Here is a 21,385-nt window from a genome sequence, read left to right as displayed (position 1 = left end):
GAAACCATGGAAGAGAATGTCATCACTGGAGAAACCATCCTGGAGGATTTGGACCATCCAGTTATTAAAACCGTGCAGAATGGTAAAAAGAAAAAAATCAAAATTTTCAATTTGGAAAAGATTGTGAAACCTGCTGGGATTGAAGAAATCAAAAAAGAAAGCAAAAGAGTGCCAACAATAAAGAACATGTCTAATGTTCCTGATTTTGATATTTAGAGGGAAAAGATGTGCAAGAGAGGAACCGAGGACCGGAGTCAAACACGTCGAGTTTGTAGCCTCTGTGTACGGGGCGCCATGCGACCCGCCGTCAAGAGGAAATTTAAAAAGGCAAAGTTTTTTCTTCCATTGACAAATTTGACAATAGATCCCTTCCCAACCCAACTGGAAAAAACGTGGGCAGCACGGTGGTGCAGCGGTTCGCGCTGCGTCTTCACAGAGACGATCTGTGTGGCGTTTGCGCGTTCTTCCTGTGTTTGAGTGGGTTTTCTCCAGGTGCTCCGGTTCCCAACATCTTCTAAAACATGTAGGTCAGGTCAGTTGGTCACTGTAAATCGCCCCCAGAAGAGTTTAAGAAACTCCAAACACATGTGCAGTTTTATTGTTAAACTTGTAAAATTAATTGAATTAGCCGAACATTAAACATTTTCACTTCGCTGGTTCAGGGGTAGATGGCACAGAGCCACAACACTCAGCTCAGTTTTTATTGCAACGTATTGATTTAAGAATTAAAATTTCTTCTTTTAATAGAGATTATTTCCGTTTATTTTTCTCACTGTACTTTTGCTTTTATGGTGTGTCCTTTAGTGTGTGTGGGTGAATGTGACTGCAGTGTGAAGTGCTTTGAGTGGTCATATGGCTAGCAAGGCACTACATAGGTTCAGTCCATTTACCTTTTTTTCTTTGATAAATCCTATATTATTTTCATAAAAAAGATATAAAACATATTAAAGAAAGATGATTTAATGCATTTGGACTTCTTCAGCTTCCAGGGTGTTAAATTGAGAATAGAATTAAATCTGCATAATATTAAATGATAATTGTAATTATAATTTAATACTCCGGACCGTGAAGAAGCCCATAGTTGTTATATCTGGTTTGTTTGTTATAAGAGAAAAACAGGTTTTATCAAGAATAAAAGTTATTTTTATAATTCTAAAAGTGAGTCCAGTTCATAGCTTTGACAAAAACAAAACTTTCATTTTACTAGGTTTAAATGAGGAACTGCAGAATCCAAAATTATACATACCGACCGCGAAATAATACTGGGAATCAAGACGATCGAGATTCCTTTTGTTTTATTTTTTCTGCTGCAGTGTTGCTGTATCTCTACACAATAATAACAACACAAACAACACAGATCATAGTAATGCAACACTCTGCATCAAACACGTCTCTCCTTTTTCAATAACAGTTTGTAGGTTTTGACAAGAGGAAAAGAGAAACAAAAAAATTACATATGGGGAAGAAATAAAAGCATCAATTTAATGAAAATATGAAGGCAGATGTAAATTATGTACATCAGCTGATGGAGTTATTCTAAGTCGGTGGAAAACGTCTTGAATTCACTGAAACATACAGAGGTCAACAAAGGTCAGCAAAGGGCAAAAACAACAATGCAACAACAAAAGCCACAACAGAAGTTATGCTTAACCTGGCAGCATAACTTTCAATGCGGCTTTTTGCTGTTGTGTTGTGACTTTTGCTTTTTGTTGACCTTTCTGGTTTTCCGTAAAAGCTGAATTAAAGCCTCTCAAGAGAAATACTTTTAAAAAATTTAAAATTGTGTGCACAAAATAATCAGCAAAAGTAAATAAACGTTCCATAACATACAAATTATACTAGCACTTTTATTTGATAACTTGTCATTTTTGGGCATTTCCCCTAAGTATAACAAAGTAATTGCAATTGACTATTTAGCAGGAACACCTTCTTCTATGTACTGAGTACACAATCACTATTACTGTAAAATAAAACAGAACCCTACCAAGGTCATATGACTTACCATGTTGAGCTCATAAAAAACTAATATTAAAAAGACAAAGCTAAAGTTCAAGCTCCCAGTTGTCAAACTCTACTTGGTCTTGCATCATGAGCTTGTCCCAGTACAAATCCATCAGAGCATTTGGAATCATCTCCTCAGGGGTCACCAAACGGATGATACGAATTCTTCTTAAGAGCTGATATGGGTCCACTGATTCTGCAGAGAATTAAAACATAAAATGAACCAAATAAGAAAGGCAGGTGATCGTCAGCATACAGTTAGCTTACTGGACCTTATTTGGAGCTATTAAAGGGTTAATTTACTTACAAAATAGCAATAAATAACTTAAAATGAAAAAGCAATCTAAAATATAAAGAAACTAAAGACTATACAGTGTAAAAAATAAAAAAAGACATCCTAATTATTGCTATTTCCTCTGCTTGTTCCCATACACTTTTAGCCACATTACGTCTTTGCATTTTGTGCTATTTCAACCTTTCAACTTTCCCCATATCCTGCTTATGCAGGACATTGCAGCTATGTCTTTTGGTAATGACATCTTCTACGGTTTATTAAATATTCAGCTTTTTCAATCATCTTGTACCCCACTGAAATTAACGGAAACAAGAATTTCTGAAAAATTTGGCTAAAAACTGCACTCTTTCTCAGCAAACTATTTTCATGTACTTTGAGGTAAAAACATCATTCAAACTTTAAAATGTAGTCATGTCCTTCAACTTTCTTTGTTTATTTCAGCTTTTTAATTTCTCTGTCTGAACTCATTTTAGCTGGACATAAATTTCACCCCTATTCACCATAAAGTTACACAAGATTGGTTATTTTACAAACAAAAAATAAAGGGAATTGCTATGTTTCATTTCAATTCAATTCAAAAGTACTGCATTTCTCCCAAAAGGAAATTAAATGTAACTCAGACTGGCACAAAAATATCCGCTATTGACCCAAAACTCACTGAATTTAGAGGTAGTTTGGCAATCTAAAGCAAATTGAGAAAAGTCTTTCAAAAACAAATGTTATTTTTCATCTGTGTTTTCAGTTCATCCAAAAAAAGGTTTGAGGAAATCTAAAGAGGGGATTTTCATCTGAATGTTTCTGCTGTATGTAGACACATGACCGACTCACCTAAACTCGGCTCCAGTTCAGTAGAATCGTCTTTGTCGGCAGGAAGACGGATGTCGGACAGATTTTGTTCAGTCTCTGAGTTCAACAGGTAGTAAGACAAAGGTTTGTCTCTGAAAGTCACCTTTAAGACAGAGGAGGGAAAATACCATGTTTGAGTCAATTACAATTAACCTCCCAGTTTCTTTCTTTATTACGAAACAATGTGTTGACCAATCTGTGAACTTCAGCCTCTCAGTGCCAAAAAATATTAGATGGGAGCAGTAAATGTATTTAGTTTTCATGCAAAATCAATAAACAATTGATTTCTTCAAAAAAAGATATTGTACCAAATATTGTGTCCAATCGGTTTGCAGCAACAGCAACACGTGATGAAGATTCCAGTTTGATATTTTGTGCAGCTCTAGCTTTCATACATCTTGATTTGATTTTGCTGTTTTGTCAAGTTTCGGCCACATGCTTCCATTTATTTTATTGTGATTTTATGCAACATGTATATATCAATAGAAAAGGTGCCTAATAAAGAAAAACAACTTCACTTACACTTTTGAAAAACTCAAATGTTTCAAGAACCGGGGCTATTTTTCTGAAACTGTAAGGTGGCATTTCAGTGATACGATGAAGACTAACCTTGTTCAGAGCATACATGGAGGTGACAGGGATGTTATTACCAAGAATGGATTCCAGCCAGAACTCTGGAGCCCGATACGACTTCCCTTTGCTCATTATTACACCACCAGAGAGAACCTGCGCAACATGCTGCTTATTCTGCAACAGAAAAGAAGACATAATTCATTTAAGAGTAGCGATACTTCATAATAAAATTACTCAAGTAAAAGTAAAAATACTCCTACAAGTACATTTTTTCCAAAAAGTTGCTCCAGTAAATGTAACTAAGTACATCTAACTAGCTACTATCAAACTCTGATTGTCGTATATTTAGATTCATCACAATTAAACGTTTCAGCTCTAGTTAATGATAACTCTTAAGAGATGAATGTCACCTTTAATGTCAGATGTAAATCGCTGCCCTTGGGCAACACTCCGCTCTGTACGAGCTGACGCAGACCTCCACCATCATCGTTAGCCCGTCTTTGTATCAACGCATTCTTTCCTTTCATCTTAGAGAAAAACTGCAAAGCGGCTCTGGTTTGTGGACCGTTTCTGCAGCTACCGGCTTCCTCACTCTGCAGGTCAGGGAGAGTGGGAACAGCAAGGCTGACTTGATGATTCAAGAACTGAACTGAAATTTTAGCTTTTGCTGTAGTGAAAGCTGCTTCCAGTTGCATTTGTTTTTGTAGAAGTTGCACCAAATGTCTCTGATTTGAAGCCAGAGACAAGAACTGACTTTTCAGGACTCGGTGGCAAAGGTGGTGAGACACAACCCTGGAAAAAGAGATAACCATGTTGTTAAAAGTAAATGTGCAAACAAATCAGCAACATAACTGCACGTGTGCATCTCAAGAAATTAAAATATTAAAGATAATTCATTTATGGAAGAATAATAACATTTTTTAGTAACAACGCAAAAACAAGAAATTTTGACACCACTGGCTTTCCATACCGGCTACCATTAAAATATCTGGTTTCAACTGTAAATAAGGCTTTTACTTAAGCATTGGACTGCACTTTATTACCAGACTGCAAAATTTGAATATCAAACACTTTCAAGGACTTTATATAAAAATGAAGCACTTTCCAAACCATAAAATTAAAGTATTTCCAAGGACTTCAAGCACCAATACAAACTCTAATGAAAGTAGTGATCCACTTTGAAACCTGGGAGTAGTGATGGACTCTAACCTGAACCTTAGAGCCACATAAAGACAGTTAGAAAGTCGGGCTTCTATCACCTGAAGAACATTTCCAGGAATACAGGACCAAAGTCTCAGCAAGATCCAGAGAATCTCATCCATGCATTTATCTTTATTTGCATTGATTACTGCAACAGTGTCTTTATAGGTCTGACTAAAAAAACAATCAGATCCAGAAAGCTGCTGCTGCTGTTCTGACTAAAACCAGGAAGATAGAGTTCATCACCCACATGGAGAAGCAGAATTTGCATTTTTCTCAAATTAGTAGAGGAATTAAAAAGAAAAAGCTAATTTTGTGGTATTTGCCAATCTGAAAATGCTTTAGCTTAATTGATGATATTCCTGAACTGACCTGAATTTGTGGGTCAGATTGTTCTTCTCTAAACGCTGCTTGGTGAGAATGTCCATCAGAAGGTTTTGGATCTGCAACAAAACTTCTTTGCATCTCCCTGAAAATCAGAACTGCAGTTAGATTGGAGAGCATGTTAAAGGTGATAATGTTCAATATTTTTTACAAAACTGCTGATGAAAACTGAAAGAGATCTCACCAACATTCTTGAGATCTTTCAGACGCAGAGTTGACATTTCAGCTTGTTTCCTCCTGGCATCCTCCAGAAGCGCTGAAACCACCTCTGAACTGCTCTGAACTGTGAAGAACTGAATGAAATCAAAGCAGGTTTCAGTAAAATGATGCAACATTTATCCAAGAATAGCCAAGTTTCCATTCAACGTATAACAGCACACTTTGACATTTTGAAAATATATATAATAAATATTTCCTAATGGAAATCATTTTGGTGCAAACCATAAAGACGAAGACAGAAAGTGGTTGTAAGATGATGGAGAGGCAGGGTTTTTAATAACTTATTACGTGAATAAGCGTGATTTACATGTGATTTTATTTGCGTTTTTTATTTGACAGAAACACAACACATGCAAAATTATGTTTTTCCAACATTAGTGGAATATTGACAAAGTTTTGCTCACATTTCTAATAAAAACGCAGAAAGTGTAATATGTGAAAAAGTCTCACATTATTTATCCGTTTCAGCTGAACATCAGTAGATTCTCTGCCTGTGTCACCCGATTCTCTTGGATGAACGTCTGAAACACTCACAACTTTAAATAAATTTAAATAATTCAGGATTTTAAACCTTTATCATATGTCTAATTAAATCTCCTCTTCTTTAGATGCTCACCTGGTTCTTCGCATCGTGTTGGCCCTTTGCTAGACTTCCTCTGGCCTTCACAGGATGCTTGGAAACTCATGAGCAGCTCTTTCATACTCGTGTCCTTGGCCGTGTCCAACAAACTTTTTCCACCAACGTTCTGGTCAGCAGGGATTGATCCGTTCTCAAGAAGGAGCTTCACAACCTACACAGAAGAAAAACAACATTTCAAACATTCTGTTAGAATAGAAAGAAACTCTTTTCCAGACGAGGCAGCCGTTTATTATAAAAAAAATTTAGATAGTATTTGCAGGACTGTGAAAAACTGTTAAAAGGTTGCTTTGTCTTATTTCAAAGTGTACACTAGAAATTAGATTAAAAATACTCTGTAAGACTTTGTGTTTTTACAGTGTGTGCCCTGTATTGACTTGACATTGGATCAAAAACAAAACATGCAGTAATTATGCATATTTTGTTAAAACCGAATAAAGAAATATTTTACTTTTCATTTTCACAACAAGAGAGGAAGCCGTTGATTTTTTTGACGTTAAAGTAAAACAATCAGCAAATAAACTATACTTTGCTATGCATATTCTGAGAGTAAACTGAGCTTTTTTTTCATCTCGTGCATGTTTTCTGTATCTAGATGATGTGCTTTTTCTTTCTTTTTAGATACCAAAACTTCACCTGGTGGTTTCCAGCATAAACAGCATCATGCAGCGGCGTGACGCCCTCACAGCTCCGAGCGTTAACGTTAGCTCCAGCCCTCAGCAGCTCCTCCACCACAGACTTGTCTCCAGAAATGCAGGCCTCATGCAGAGGTGTCCATCCTGACCAATGAAAAAATGCTTCAGCTAACACAATAGTTCCCAAAGTGAGGGGCGCTTCCCCTAGAGGCGGCACAGTGCCATTGCAGGAGGGAACAGGAAGCGGTATGGATGAAAAAAAAAAAAGTTACACAAAAGTGTTTTACTGTAAAGGTGGTTTGTAGTGTGTCTGATTGCAACCTGAAGAGTGAAATAAACTTCAGTGGAGTTTGAAAACAAAATATGTGTATAGGTTTATGTCTGGTTGAACGATGTGTGTGCCCAGTTTATTTTTTTTTTCTTTTTGGGGGGGATTTTATTGTAATCCATCGGGGGAACCAGAAAATCTTTGGGAACCACTGAGCTAACATACAGAGGAGTAAATGGCTGAAATGTTTCAGCCGTAACAAACCTGCATAATCCTCCATGTTGACGCTGATTCCAGCCTGAAGGAGCATCCTGACTTGAGGCAGATCTTTCCTCCGGCAAGCTTTGTGAAGAAGTGTTTCTCCCTTCTCATTTCTCTTGTGAAGCATCTTTTTAGTTGGAACTTTTGCTTTGAGCAAATAGAACCAACAAATGAAAAATCTCCAATTTAATCCCAATAAACATGAAGCTTTAATGTTTTTCCAGCTCACCTGATCGTGATGAAGACACAGACTTTTCACCTGTGCAGGACTTCAGTTTCCCTCTTTTCTGCTGATTCAACTCCAGTTTGTTTTTAATCTCATGAGAACCTGAAGCAGCAGATGATCTGCTTTGGAAAGCAGGAAGATCCTGCAGTAAACTGACAGATTCCTGGTCTGAAAGCGTCGCCTCTTCATCCATCTCAGCTTCATTGGAAATGTAACTGAATGCAGAAACACATAAACACAAGTCACGGTCTATAACAACTTTCTGAAAATACTTCCTATTTATTTACAGACCTTTCACTTCAAATACATCAGACAACTAAGAGTTCCAACTATTTTAGCAGCTTATAATTTTAAAAAATGCAGAAAGCTGTTTGCTCTGTACAATAATCTATCATGATGGCACAAAAACTGACACTGTAAAGTTATTATATAATATGAATTTTACAAGTAAAGGTATTAAACAGATGGATCAAACCTACCAAACGCTGCTGCTTTCATTCATTCTCCGTATCTGATGAATCGCTGAGTCTCAGCAGTAGCAGTTTCACTTGAGTATTGATAATACGTTAAACATTGGCCTCTGGTTAAAAATAATCGTCCTTCCTTTGAGATTCAGCTGATCCTGCTTCCCATCATTTCATGTAAAAACTCTCTAGAAATTCACCTTCAACAGGGAAATAATATCCAAGTAAATAACTTTCTAAAAAAATAAGAATCATGAGATGATAAGGTCTAAAAATATTTCCACCCACCCACAAGGTGGCAGTACAAGCTAAAGAAACAAACAGCTACACGGAGTTTGTATTATTTATACTTTTAATATAATTTGTGAAAAACTTAATTTCTCAGGTTCAGTCCTCCAGGGCTGCAATTTTTAACCATTGATTTCATTCATGACATGACATTGAGAACAACTGATATGCAAACTATAAATGATGGCTTTACTATTCCTGATGGTTTGGGTCGGATAACATTAAAAAGAAAAGCAAATCCAAGAACAAAAAACTAAACTGACCCATAAATCGTGTGAATTGTTTCATCACTGGTAGGTTAATTTTATACAGAGTATTAAATGATAGAGCTGTCGGGTCTTTTTTCTGTTTTCATTTCAATTTAAAAACGTATTCACTCTGAAAGTGTCTCAGCTCTGAACATGGAGCAGATGTTGTCAAAAAGACATAAAAACTGGTTCAGGAAGTCTCAACATTGCCGTTCCTGTTTTGTCTCTTCAGCTGTGAAAATGCTGAGTTTCATAAAGCGCTGTGTTTTTTTTACTGTTACACAATGTCAAATCTCATGAACAAATATGGCCTAAATGACTATTACAAGTAAAACAAAGATCAACCAAGAACACCAAGAAAAATCATATTTTTTTCCTTTTTTTTCAAAGTTTTGTCAGCCATGTTATCCTTTAATATTGAATTGTATAAAAATATGTATTACTTGTTTTTCTGCTGTCAATCAGATGCTTAATTAATTTGAGATTATTAATTTGAACATTGCAACTATTTCAAATTTTTATTAGATACACCAGGCATTTAATGAACGATTTAACAAATGTCGATTATTTTAAGAAGATACTAATATTCAAAACAAGACTTTGAAATTGAGTCAACATACATTTAACAATCATTATTTTTCATCCCGCAGTCTTTTAAATACAGCTAAATATTGAAAGATATCTTTATTGTCCTGGAAACTTCAAAGATGAAAACAAAAAATGTATTGTACTTATTAAAATAATTATTCAACATCACTTTAAACATTTTTATAATCTAAATAATCATATGGTTCTAAGTTGTGTAATCAAAAATAATGAATTTACAATTTCTACAATTGCACCTAAATTCCGTTTGCTGCCATTCACGCCTATTTTGATATAATGTATGGAGAATACATTAGAAAGCCTAAATACATAACGTCACAATTGCTAATATAACTTCTTAAATATTTATCATTAGATAGGCACCAAAAAACGCTCGTAGCTTTGGCTAACCCTAACACGTTCATAGCTTTGGCTAACCCTAACACGTTCATAGCTTTGGCTAACCGAAACATTTATAAACAGAACTTACCACGAAAATACTCGCAAACATTCCTTAACATTGGTTTATTTTCAAACTGTGTTCGACATTTCATAAAAATACCTTTAAGTAATTGTAAATATTTTACATGAAACGTAACAGAGAGCAAATAAATAGAAATTTTAGTAAACGACCGCAAATACGTCCGAGCGAGAGACCTGCAGCGCGAGATGTGATGCATTCAATGGTCGTCGGAAAACGGAGCTGAAATGCAAATTTTGTGTTGGAATGACGAAAATTGCGGATTTCTAAAATCCATTCTTTGGTGGAGAACTGTGTCTGCGAATAAATGTGTTCTTCCCGAATAGACTATGAGTCACCTTAAATTAAAGACCCAGCTTTAAATTCGCTCCACTGTTTTAGAGCATTATACATTTGTACTGAAAGTAGAGGCCATTTTGGATAATGTAAACACAGCACTGAACTCTGACTTCCATCCATATCACAAAACTTGGTCTACACAAAAAAAAAAAAAAAAAAACAATGAGGTATTTTGAAATGTATATTTTTAATTTAAAGAAAAAAAACTATAGTTTATTAATAATAATAATAATAATAATAATAATAATAATAATAATAATAATAATAATAATAATAATAATGTTGTGGCTTAGCAAGGCTCACATTTCTTGTACATTAAAACTGCACATGGATTTTCAATTCAATGTTCAATGGGTTAAAAAAAAAGATAATTTATTTTCCAGAAATTATTTTCAGATATTTGGATAAAAGGTTGAATCCTTAATGAACATTACTGGTGGTTCATGCTATCAATAATATACTATTTTAATTTTTTGCTTTATTAGATTTGATTAAAGTAACGACTGGTTTTTCTGATTTGTAATTTCAGGTGACACTTGGAAGTAGTTAATGTTGCCTGCTAAAGATGTAAAACTTCAGAAGTAGAAGCCCAGGAGGATCAGGGTAAAGTAAAGTTTTTGTATGGCAGTAATTATAATTATTAGCTCATGGTTTCCTCCAATTGGATCTCTTTATATTGCTTCAATGTGATTGGGAGTTCTAAAAACCACCTGTATTGCAATCCACTTACATGACAATCAAGTATTAATGGACAAAACGTTCCTTAATTAAATAAATTGAAAGGTGGATCTGGACCTGATCTGCAACATTTCATCCAAAATCTTCTGAAACCACCAAACAGAGCAGTAGAGTGAATGGGGTGGAGAGAAAAGTCCTTCTGCTTACTAACACTTAGTGACTAAAATATTTACCAACTAAATGTACATTTTCCTTTCAGTCTAAAATTGCCTGAATTGATTGATTAATTGACTGACTGGTTGGTAGACAGTAGCAACAAATAGGTTCTCTCTGGGTACTCCTCCTACAGTACAAACAGTCCTAAAGATTGGAGATTAGTTAACTAATCTCTAAGTTATCCACGGTGTGGGTGTGCATTGTTGTTTGTCCTATGTTTCTACCAGTAGTACAGCTCAAGAAGACCAAAAAAACAACATTTAATTGTTTCTATGTATTTGTAATATGTTTTTAAAATGCATAATGTTAGTAATGTATCTAAGAAGATTTTTAATTAAAATCTTAAGTATATTCACTTGATAACATACAAATATAGTATTTAAAAAAAACACAGCATATTTAAAACAATACTTTGTTATTTTTTTCACCAGGCTGACATACACTTGTCTTTAGATCACAGCCAACTACTTTCTGCAGAAGAAATCAAACACATTTACTGACTTCCTCTGCCTTATTATTAAACACGTTCTATCAGCGATAACTGTTTTTCATTAAAATTATTTACCGTTTCATTATGTTTCAGGTGAATTGCACAACCTAACGACTTCATGTCCAGCAGGTGACTGAAGAAGTTTTTTTAATCTCCTGGGTGTGATAATTACCTTTGCTAGTATCTAAAGAAATGTATTTTTCTTCAAGCTGATGTTCAGTTTTCATGTCATATCTTGTCCACAGATGTCACAGAAAGCAAAGACAAAATTCATAACTTCAGTTTCTGACATCAAGAATATTATGTAGGCAGAAAATGTATTTCATATTAATCAGTAAAATACTCAGGATCTGTGTAGTTCATGCCAGAATAAAGTCGGAACAGGTTATGTTACTTTTTGCTTTCTTATTTTTGAGCCACACCTGCATTTAGTGGAAAGGCTTTCAGATTTAGTCTCTGTTGTGATTATCTCAGGGTGAGACGAAGACACAGACCTGGACAGGTGAGCAAAACGTCACTCTGAACTTCTTATTAAATAAATTTAATGCTGGCAGAGTTAGAAAAGTGATCTTTTGCATTTTAGATTTTACAGATTCAGTGAAGTAAAGAAACTCGAAGTTCCCATCTGTTTCTTTTTAAAAACTGTGAATGAGGACAAGTATGCTCTTGTAAATCTCAGATTTTCTTTTCTTTTTCTCCTCAGTTTGACGCCACAGATTATGGACTCTACGGGAAGCCGTGAGTTTTATTGAAATATTCTGGTTTGTTTTGTTTCTCTTATGTAAAACTTAGAAGCTGGTCTAAACATGTTTAATGTAAAGGTTTGTTCAGAAGGTCTGAAGTTACATAATATTTGTTCTATAGTAGTAAACAGCAGTGTTACACCTCCCTCATTCTGCTAATATACATTTATTTTTTTTTATCTAAGATTCAGTATAATGCAATGCTTAACTTGGACATTTTCTTTTAAAATGTTAAATTCTTCTACAGAAGAACCTGCAAAGGAGCCCATCACTGACAAGGTGAGAAAAATTATTTCCTGCTTTGATTTTTCAGTTTATAATTTCTTACATGTTCCGTGTTTCGCGACAGCAGCTGGTTGGGGTGAACAGTTTTAAAAGCAGAAATCATCTGAGTTTAATCCAGGATAATTTATTGTTGCGGTCAGACAAAAGATTGAAATCTTATTTACTTCATTTTTTATATGAATTTATGCTATGTGCTTTTCTGATTGTTTTCACTCTGTGTTTACTAGAGGAGAGACAGATGTGAAGACTAATCTTTAATATAGTTTTGACTAGAAGGCAAAGATAAAGAGGAGGTAGAAAGTTTTTCTCTGACAGAATCACAGAAACAAGATCAACTAGTTTTTTCAGCTTTACTATTCCCTTTCCCTTCTCAGTGTGCAGAGCAATTGTGATGGCTGGTAGCGATAATCACATATTAGTGCCACATATCTGTATATTTTTAAAAATAATCCTGTTTACCTGCATATCCTTAGATTATTATATAAAACAATCTTGTTTATACATACTTTCAATATTTTAGTATTTTGTGTGAACTTCGTTTTACATCTGAATTTCTCTTCTGTTGGATAATAAAGGTAATTTCCTTTTCTGTTGATTTCTATGGTGAGCTTAACCAGAGAAACGACAAATATAAGACAAATATCAGAACTTCAGTGAAGGAGACATTCTGATCACGGATTAGTTTTTATTTCTAGTGAAGAAAGAAAATATGCAAACTGCAAATGAAACTGGAGCTAAACTACTAGCAGCCTGACAGATGAAGGTTAAAAGGAAAATAAAAGAATAATAGAAATTATTCTTTTTGCCGTTTTCTTCCTTTAAATCTCAGAACGGAAATGAGCCAAAGCCTGGAGACCTGATTGAGATTTTCCGTAACGTTTATGAACACTGGGCAGTGTACGTTGGTGACGGCTACGTTGTCCATCTGCTGGGACCGGACGGTGAGTCCAGTCCAAACTGGTGCTACCAGAACAGAAACCAGTTTGTTTCAAGGCCAAATTCACTAAAACACTCTTCTGTTCACTGAGAAGAAGCGTTTATATGAATCTTTTTGCAGCTTAAAACATTACACTGCAGCCCAGAAAATATCAGAACGTCCTTAAACTAAACCCAAGTCAAACTACCATCAGAACCAGAACCATTCTCATTCCATAAACATTTCCTGCCATTTGGTTTCGGTTTAAAGGAAATTTCTCGTCGTTCAGCACCGTCAACCTTCCAGTGGGGAAGAATAACATTCTGAAGCAGAAACTGGTGGAGGTGGTTTCCTCAGACGAGTGGCTCATCAACAACATCCTGGACCAGGAGAAGAAGCCGCGCCCCGCCCACGTCATCGTGGACCAAGCCAACAGCCTCGTCGGCACAACTCGATCGTACAATGTCGCCAACTACAACTGTGAACATTTTGCCACTGAGCTGCGCTACGGAGACGCAGAGTCCCAGCAGGTACATTTGATGGAGACCAAATCGGAGAAGGACAAACAGAGTTTCTGAGCAGGAGGAAAACTACTTCCTGGAGCCGAAACCTCTGAAAAAAAGCTTCACCAGTCAGTTTTAAGGAACATTTCATTGTTTCAGCCTCTAAATCACATGTATCAAATTCAAGGCCTGGGGGCCAAATTTGGCCCCCCAAATGTGGCCCTGTAGGCTCCAAATTACATTAATAGGTCCCTGATAGATTCAGGGACTTATTGACTTATAAAATCTATGGTTCCCAACATTTTTCTGATTTTACCGCAATTTCGTCTCAAAAATTGCTGTAAATGCTTGGAGAAATTTGACTAAGCCTAAGCAGTCACTTAAACTCAAAGACATTCAGTTTAAGTGACTGAATAAAAAGTCACGTTTAATATCATACAGTAATGCAAGTATTGTAAAAATTCCTTACAAGTATTTCTAAATTAGCGCCACAAAAATCTGTGATTCTGATTGCACAAAAACAATCACAAAGTCCTTGATGGACCGAGCAATGTAAATATTATTTATGACTGAAACAAACACCTAGTTAGTGATATTTTAACAGTTCAATGGGTTTTATCAATACATTCTGGCACAACCGGCCCTTTGAGAACATTCCGAATTTTGATCACGATGTCCATGATGTCTTCACTTCAAAAACACAAAATCTTGGCCAAACTTCCAGTGCAAATATCTTAGAACACTTGAAATTAGATAAAACTAATATACAAGCGACTTTCAACAAAATATAGGAGCTTGTCAATAATTTCTTGATGAAAAAGTATTAGCTCCGTTTCACTGACGATGTAGTGAAAATGTCTGCCGGTTGAACTAACACATAAAACAAACTCCCATATCTTGCTGAAAAGTTACTTGTAAGTTATTTTAGTCTGATTTAAACTGTAACAACATGTTTAGAAAGTAGACAAAAAAAACTTTGTAAAATTGTGTTTTTGCAGTGCAGGATGTCTTAAACGTCTCCTCAGCGTTCTCCCTGACCTGCTGCTCTGTATCTGTGTTGTTTCTTCTTCTCTGATTCTCTAAGGAATCTCTAAAACCAGAGCATCTGCAGTCATACTGAGATGAAATCTGGATTCTGGTTACTAACCAAGAGACTTCTGAAATGGTTTTATTGTGGGTTACAAGAGTAAAGGGGTAAATACAAATACATCACAGTTTTCCGAATTTTTTGTTAAATACCTTAAGCACCAGGTATTACTGTCCTCCACTCAGTGTCGGTTTAAATCACATAAAATAAATAGAATACACTGAAGTCTCCATAAGGTGATTAAACATCAAACTGTTAGAAGGAAGTGAAAAGTTTCTCTGTAGGATTAATCTGTTCCTCTCTCCTCATTTCCAGGTAGAAGATGCTCTGAAGATCGGACTTGGTGTGACTGGAGCCTCTTTGGCTTTGGGAGTCGTGGTCGTAGCTTTTCTAATCTGGAAGACTAACAAGTCAACCAGTAACTGACAGTGAGAATCTATTCTGAATATTTTAGGTTATCAAGCTGTTTCAGTTTCATCCTGACAATGGAAACAACAAATTTCAGATTTGTTATGGTCTATTTGTTACCGCTGATTCACAAGCGATCAATCATAGTTGTGATAATAAAAATGAAGTACGTTAAACATTAAACATTTATTTTATGTTCATATTTTAATTTTGAGGAGTGACTCTGGCTCTTTCTTATTCAACTCAACTCTCATTAAAAAATCTAAACATGCTGCTACTACTGCACTGACCAGTTTTAACCTGCAGGGGGAGCTTAACCTCATCAGTAAGGTGTAAAGCAATTTGTGCTAAACAACTGTCCACATGTTATTCAGACATAAGCTGAGATGAGGTGTACTATTAACTGTACAACAATTATATAGTCATATTAATAAATCAATCAATTAATCCATCACTGAACAAAACACATTAACTTTGTAGCTAAATAAACATGACATTTAAAATTGAAATACTACATGAGAGAAATAAAACTTATTTTAGTTGAGAAATATTGGATAAATGAAAAGTTTCTTTAATAATTTGACAAATTAGCCTAAATGGAAACATATTCTTATTGACTGACTATGACCATAAAACTTAGGAATGTTTTATGAAATATTAACTCTATTTAATTTAAATTAAATTGACTCCTATTGATTTGGGGATAATACAAATGAGTTACATTAATGCTCCATGACAAGAATCAAGCATAATTAAAAGAAGATTAAAAGAAGAAATCCAGCACCAAATCCATTTTAGACTGACTTATTTTCTCTGAAGTAATATTTTATTTGCAAAACCTTTTTATTTACATTTATGAAACTCTAAAACCTGGAGATATTTAAATATTAACATTTCTTTTTTAATGGTACTGAATTCATTCTTACTCTTACATTTTCTGATCTTTAAATTATTCTTCTATCACCTGAAGAACATCTCCAGGATTAGAGGACTAATGTCTCAGCCAGATCTAGAGAAACTCATTCATGCGTTTGTCTTTAGTCGCATTGATTATTGCAACAGCATCTTCACAGGCCTGTCCAACAAATCAATCAAACAGCTGCAACTGATCCAGAATGCTGCTGCTCGCGTTCTCACTAGAACCAGGAAAATAGAGCACATAACACCAGTTTTAAAGTCCCTCCACTGGCTCCCTGTAGTTCAAAGAATAGATTTTAAAATACTGTTGTTAGTTTACAAATCACTGAATGGTTTAGCACCACAATACATCAAAGATCTGCTGTTGTTGTATCAACCTTCCAGACCTCTCAGGTCTTCTGGTTCTGGTCTGCTCTGCATCCCCAGAACCAGAACCAAAAGAGGAGAAGCAGCTTTCAGCATCTATGGACCAAAAATTTGGAACAAACTTCCAGAAAACTGTAAAACAGCGGAAACTCTGACTTCCTTCAAATCTCAAGTAAAAACGCACCTGTTTAGAGTTGCATTTGAAATGTAATATGTATGGATTTGATTTTGTGGATATGTATGTAATAATTATTATTATTATTTTTATTATTTTTTTATTTTTTCTTTCCCTGTTGTGGGCAACGGGGCCTGGCGAATACCCGTGGTTAAACGGACGGCTGAGTCTGGCGGTAACAGGCGCTTAAATTCCGTGTCAAAGGGAAGGAGGAAGAAAGGGAAAAAAGAGGAAAAGGGGAAGGGGAAGAAGGGAAAAAAAAAAAAAAAAAAAAAACCTTGGTATTTTATTCTATGTTGCATGCCTTTGTGTTTTGTGTTTATGATGTAAAGCACTTTGAAATGCCTTGTAGCTGAAATGTGCTATACAAATAAAATTTGATTATTTTTTATTAGTCTACAAAAGCAAAATTTCAGTGGTTTAGTCCATTATCCAGGTTACAACAACATGAAGTACTGTAAATGTATGCTTTTTGATCACAAAACAGCCATTTAATGCATGTTCTCCCTGTGCATGAGTGGGTTCTCTCTGGGTACTCCGGCTTCCTCCCAGACAAAAAACATGACTAAATATGACTGTCAGGTTAATTGGTCTTTCTAAATTCTCCCTATATGTGAGTGTGTGTGTGTGTGTGCATGGTTGTTTGTCCTTTCTGTCTCTGTTGCCCAGCGACAAACTGGCGACCTTCAGGGTGACCCCGCCTCTCGCCTGGAACGTTAGCTGGAGATCAGCACCAGCACCTTCCGACCATACTAGGCACAAGGGCGTTAGGAAATGGATGGACCAAATACAACAGAACACTGAGCAGCTATTAAAATACATTAACTGTATCTATGCAGCTTAATAATTTAAAGATAATTTATCTGTTTCTTTTGAAATGTGCAGCCATTTAGATAGGTGTGATTATATGTTGATCTGTCAGTGGGCTTCACTGGTCAGGCCCATTATATCCTCTATTCAACATATACAAATGTTTCTATTTCACACATGAAAGTTCTGGACAAAAGGCTGAATTCGGATGACAGTTGATTAAATCCTTAAGGAACGAAAAACTCTCTTGACTTTGATTTAAATGGGAATAAAAAATTATTTAATTTCACAACAGCAGAACATATAACAGGCAGATAAACACTTAAAGGAGTAACAAAATACGAAATGGTTGTCACATGACAAACTCAGAAATACATCAGTAAATCAGTTAGAAATAATCTGAGGAGATAAAAGTGCAAAGAAATTACATTAAGAAGTTTTCTTGTTACTGTATCATCGGACAATTCTGAATTACAGAATCAAATTCAAGTCAAACATGACAGACAAAAATCTGAGAAGAGTAAAGATATTTAGAGAAATGAAATACAAATCATTAAAAATCACCAAAGCAAAGAAAAGGCAGTGATTTTTAATACCTGCCCGTCACAGACAACTTCAACGGTAAAATTTTAGTGCCCTGGTCAAACAATGGAAACATCTTATTTGTAAAAGTGTGTGTGAAGGTGTGTATGACGGTTCTTCTTAAAGGGTCAGAAAAAGCCAACTTTCCTGCTTCCCAGTCCAGTTTGACTTGGATTCTCCGTATTTTCTTAGTCACTTTGGGCTCAACGCGGTCGGTTCTTTGCGACCACGCTGAATATTTGCCACGACCGAAACGAAGAACCCAATAGTCCTGCTTTACATCACTGGGGCCGCCAGCTGACTCTGCCACCATGCCGACCTTCCAGGATTCACCTCTGACCTCTACATCCCAGCTGTGGATTCCTGAGTTAAAGCCCCTGGAGCTGATGACGGAGCGGCACAGCAAAGCGGACCTCTCCGGATTGTAGGGAGCGCCGGTCCACTTCACCCGCCTCACAGATGTCAGGTCATCAGACAACAGCAGGTCTGCGGCTGCTGTGTTCGGGTCCAAAACCAGAGGCGTGTACGTGACCATGTCCTCCATCTTGAGCCAGATGTTGAAGCTGAGGTTCCCCACATGTTTGGCCTCATCCAGGAGAACTCCAGAGGGAAAATCTGGCGGCTCCAATCTGAGCTGGTTCTGGATTTTCTCTGTTGCCGCTTTAAAGTTTCGCAGGAGTGAGAGGTCTTCACCTTCCAGCTCATCCTCCGTGGTTCTGATCGTTTCAGACAGACCTGATATATTTTTCTTCACAGTCTCTATCAGCTCCACCATTTTGCCAATCTTCAGCTCTGCTTCTTTCCGCACAGCAGTTAGCCTCGCTTCCTCTTCATCTGCTAAAAACTGAAAAAAATTTCTAAACTGCTTCTTAATGATCTCCTCTGAGTTTCGGGTTTGACTTTTTAAGTGCTCCACTCCATCATGAAAGATCTCTTTGCAACATTTTAAACCAGCGATGCGGTTTTGTAAACACTTCAGGTTTTGCTCAAGTTCAAGCTTCATCTCCGACACTGCTTCACTGACTGGTCTGAATCTGTGTCCAGCGTGTTTCACTGAATCCCTGCAGATCAGGCACACCGGCTGCTCATGGTCCAGACAGAACAGCTTCAGACTTTCAAAGTGCAAAGAGCAGAAACCCTCCGAGGCTCTCCGGCTCCTCTCCTGCAGAAAGGTGTTGCACAGCCTCTTCAAAGCCAGGTTACATGGTGGGCTTCCACCTGCTGACCTTCTCCGACAAACTGGACATGATGGCTCCCGTCTCCCTCTCCTTAAGTGCAGCAGGCAGGCTTTACAGAAACTGTGGCTGCATGGGAGGAAAACAGGATCCTTGTAGATGTCCAGACAGACGGGACAGAGGAGATCCTCTTCTAACATGGAAGACATCATGTTCCTGAGAAGCACAACAGACAAAAAGCTAATTTATCAGGCCACGTTCACTCTGCAGGTTTTAATGTTCAACTCTGATTTTTTGTAAAATCCAAATTTATTTTGTTCATATTTACAAATACTGTATTTTCTGGATTATAGAGCTTCCTGAATACATCTGCTGGATGTATTCGGAACACAGCCCTTCGTTTCCAACGCCAAACCATGGATTGGCTCACGCCGAGGTTTCGTGCAGCGACTCCATTTCCATCCTGTACTGCCAGATCGATGACCTTCAACTTAAAAGCAGCATCTTTTCTGTTCATGTGGTTTCCATGATGAGGGGGTTTGAGTTTGAAAACATTTCTGCTGCTAGCATGTGCTTGTTCTAAATGACAATTAGCACTTTCTTCTTTGATTTCCAATTTTGACCCCCAATTACTCACTTCCTGCTGAAGAGCCCCCTGGTGGTTGAAGAAAAAGCCACACCGGGTCATCAGGGTGGGAAAAACGTAGCGGCTTATAGTCCGAAAAATACGCTATATGGTATGTAACCTCATATGACCTGAAAGTGTCCCACAGACACAGTAGAGGGCGCAATAACGTCACTCAGAGACAATCTGCTCAGTATTTTGGCAACCGCTATACATGTATGTTTTTGTACATTTTTGTTTTGTTCATTTTAGCAAACTGCCTTGTTTTTAAGAGTCTGTATACACCAGTTTATGATTATCCAACAATTAAACAAAAATCACCTGCCAACATTCCCTGGAGGTTTCCTGAAGCTTTCTGACTTCTCTAAAAGTAGATTGGGAGGATCAAGCTCTATTCCAGTGAAGCCACCTCCCAGTTTTTCCCCATAAAAACTGGGAGGTGGTTTATAACTTTCATTTTAATGAACAGGACAGCTAGAGTACATTTTCCTCACTCTGCTAACTTCTCCTACTACTCTCCATACCAAAGAGAAGTTGCCCCACACTCACCTTTCTTCAAACTTAATGAAATTAGTGTCAAACATTTGTGCAGTAGAAATGAGTTTGCTGCTACCATTTTGAAGATGAATGACTGTTTCTGAAAGTAAATGGTCAAACAGCCCCTACAAAAACAATTTCATTTCAATCAACTGTGCAAACAAGCCACATTCAATTTATATCCATTTATATTTAACAACATTTTTTTGTTGTGCCACAAAAAAATGTTGCATAAATGTACAACAGTTGATTAACACCATTAGCAACAATGCGATATCCTGGAATAAGCCCTGAGCAAAATGGCGGCGCGAATAACAAATCTTCCTGACCTCGGATCAGCTGCAGTTGAGACGGGCTTGTGGTTAATTTCTGACGAGTTCCGACCGACCAGCTCCGACGAGACGCCGCTTCTTGAGACGGAAAAAGTTTCCGTTCAACTTCACAGCTGTTTAATTGTCTCCATTAAGGATCTGCGAGTTGCGCATGCGCGGGTTGGTACTTACAGTGCTAGCAGGTCCTTCCTATTGGTCGAAATTATTTTGGCTTCGAAACGAAATTGGTACCAGAACAAAACTAAAACATAAAAAAAGTTAAGATTATTGCAGCCTTGATTAACTGTTTTAATAAGTAATCAACCTAATTATTTTTTTTAAATATTACATTTAAAGATCAACATGTTTTTCTCTGGACTTTTACCTCTAAAAGACGAGGGAAGTCTGGTTTTATAACTGTGAACCTGAAGCTTTCAACTCAGCTTTTAGTTCAATATGGCCAGAAAATGTGGGACTTACAATAAAAAAATAAAAACTTTCTTCATGTCCTTATATTCCTGTTGCTGTCTGAACTGCGCCTCCTGGTGACGAATTTGAGGAATTGCCCCAATAATAAGAACCGGAATCCATTAATTTACATTTTTGGTAT

General features: G+C 36.6%; 3 protein-coding genes across 5 annotated transcripts; 1 reads left to right on the top strand and 2 right to left on the bottom strand.

Annotated features, from left to right (window-relative positions):
- Positions 1-1,298: 1,298 nt before the first annotated feature.
- On the bottom strand, positions 1,299-9,800 carry LOC129366041 (ankyrin repeat domain-containing protein 31-like). 3 transcript variants are annotated; one of them, XM_055039629.1, is made up of 13 exons: positions 9,621-9,800; positions 8,025-8,209; positions 7,549-7,760; positions 7,323-7,466; positions 6,792-6,934; positions 6,135-6,309; positions 5,969-6,054; positions 5,484-5,592; positions 5,288-5,384; positions 4,126-4,507; positions 3,752-3,889; positions 3,125-3,245; positions 1,299-2,197 (listed from the first exon to the last, which is right to left on the bottom strand). In XM_055039629.1, exons 2-13 carry the CDS (start codon positions 8,045-8,047, stop codon positions 2,043-2,045), a joined length of 1,785 nt encoding a protein of 594 aa, XP_054895604.1. In that variant the 5' UTR covers positions 8,048-8,209; positions 9,621-9,800; the 3' UTR covers positions 1,299-2,042. The 3 variants fall into 3 exon arrangements, 2 of the variants coding, with proteins under 2 accessions (XP_054895604.1, XP_054895605.1); XM_055039630.1 differs by having other exon boundaries at positions 5,969-6,039; XR_008606579.1 differs by having other exon boundaries at positions 2,114-2,197; positions 3,793-3,889.
- Positions 9,801-11,780: 1,980 nt separating this feature from the next.
- On the top strand, positions 11,781-15,871 carry LOC129366008 (phospholipase A and acyltransferase 4-like). The gene is made up of 6 exons (XM_055039601.1): positions 11,781-11,836; positions 12,038-12,072; positions 12,325-12,356; positions 13,192-13,303; positions 13,549-13,808; positions 15,184-15,871. Exons 2-6 carry the CDS (start codon positions 12,054-12,056, stop codon positions 15,292-15,294), a joined length of 534 nt encoding a protein of 177 aa, XP_054895576.1. The 5' UTR covers positions 11,781-11,836; positions 12,038-12,053; the 3' UTR covers positions 15,295-15,871.
- A 1,949-nt stretch (positions 15,872-17,820) lies between these two features.
- Positions 17,821-21,078, bottom strand: LOC129365756 (nuclear factor 7, ovary-like). The gene is made up of 3 exons (XM_055039208.1): positions 20,968-21,078; positions 20,794-20,874; positions 17,821-19,518 (listed from the first exon to the last, which is right to left on the bottom strand). The coding sequence occupies exon 3, from the start codon at positions 19,512-19,514 to the stop codon at positions 18,135-18,137; it is 1,380 nt and encodes a 459-aa protein (XP_054895183.1). The 5' UTR covers positions 19,515-19,518; positions 20,794-20,874; positions 20,968-21,078; the 3' UTR covers positions 17,821-18,134.
- Between the last annotated feature and the right edge of the window lie 307 nt (positions 21,079-21,385).

The sequence above is a fragment of the Poeciliopsis prolifica genome, unplaced genomic scaffold, assembly GCF_027474105.1.
Source record: "Poeciliopsis prolifica strain line A6 unplaced genomic scaffold, Auburn_PproV2 SCAFFOLD014, whole genome shotgun sequence".
Classification (NCBI taxonomy): Eukaryota; Metazoa; Chordata; class Actinopteri; order Cyprinodontiformes; family Poeciliidae; genus Poeciliopsis; species Poeciliopsis prolifica.
This window is presented reverse-complemented; position numbering and strand designations above follow the sequence as displayed.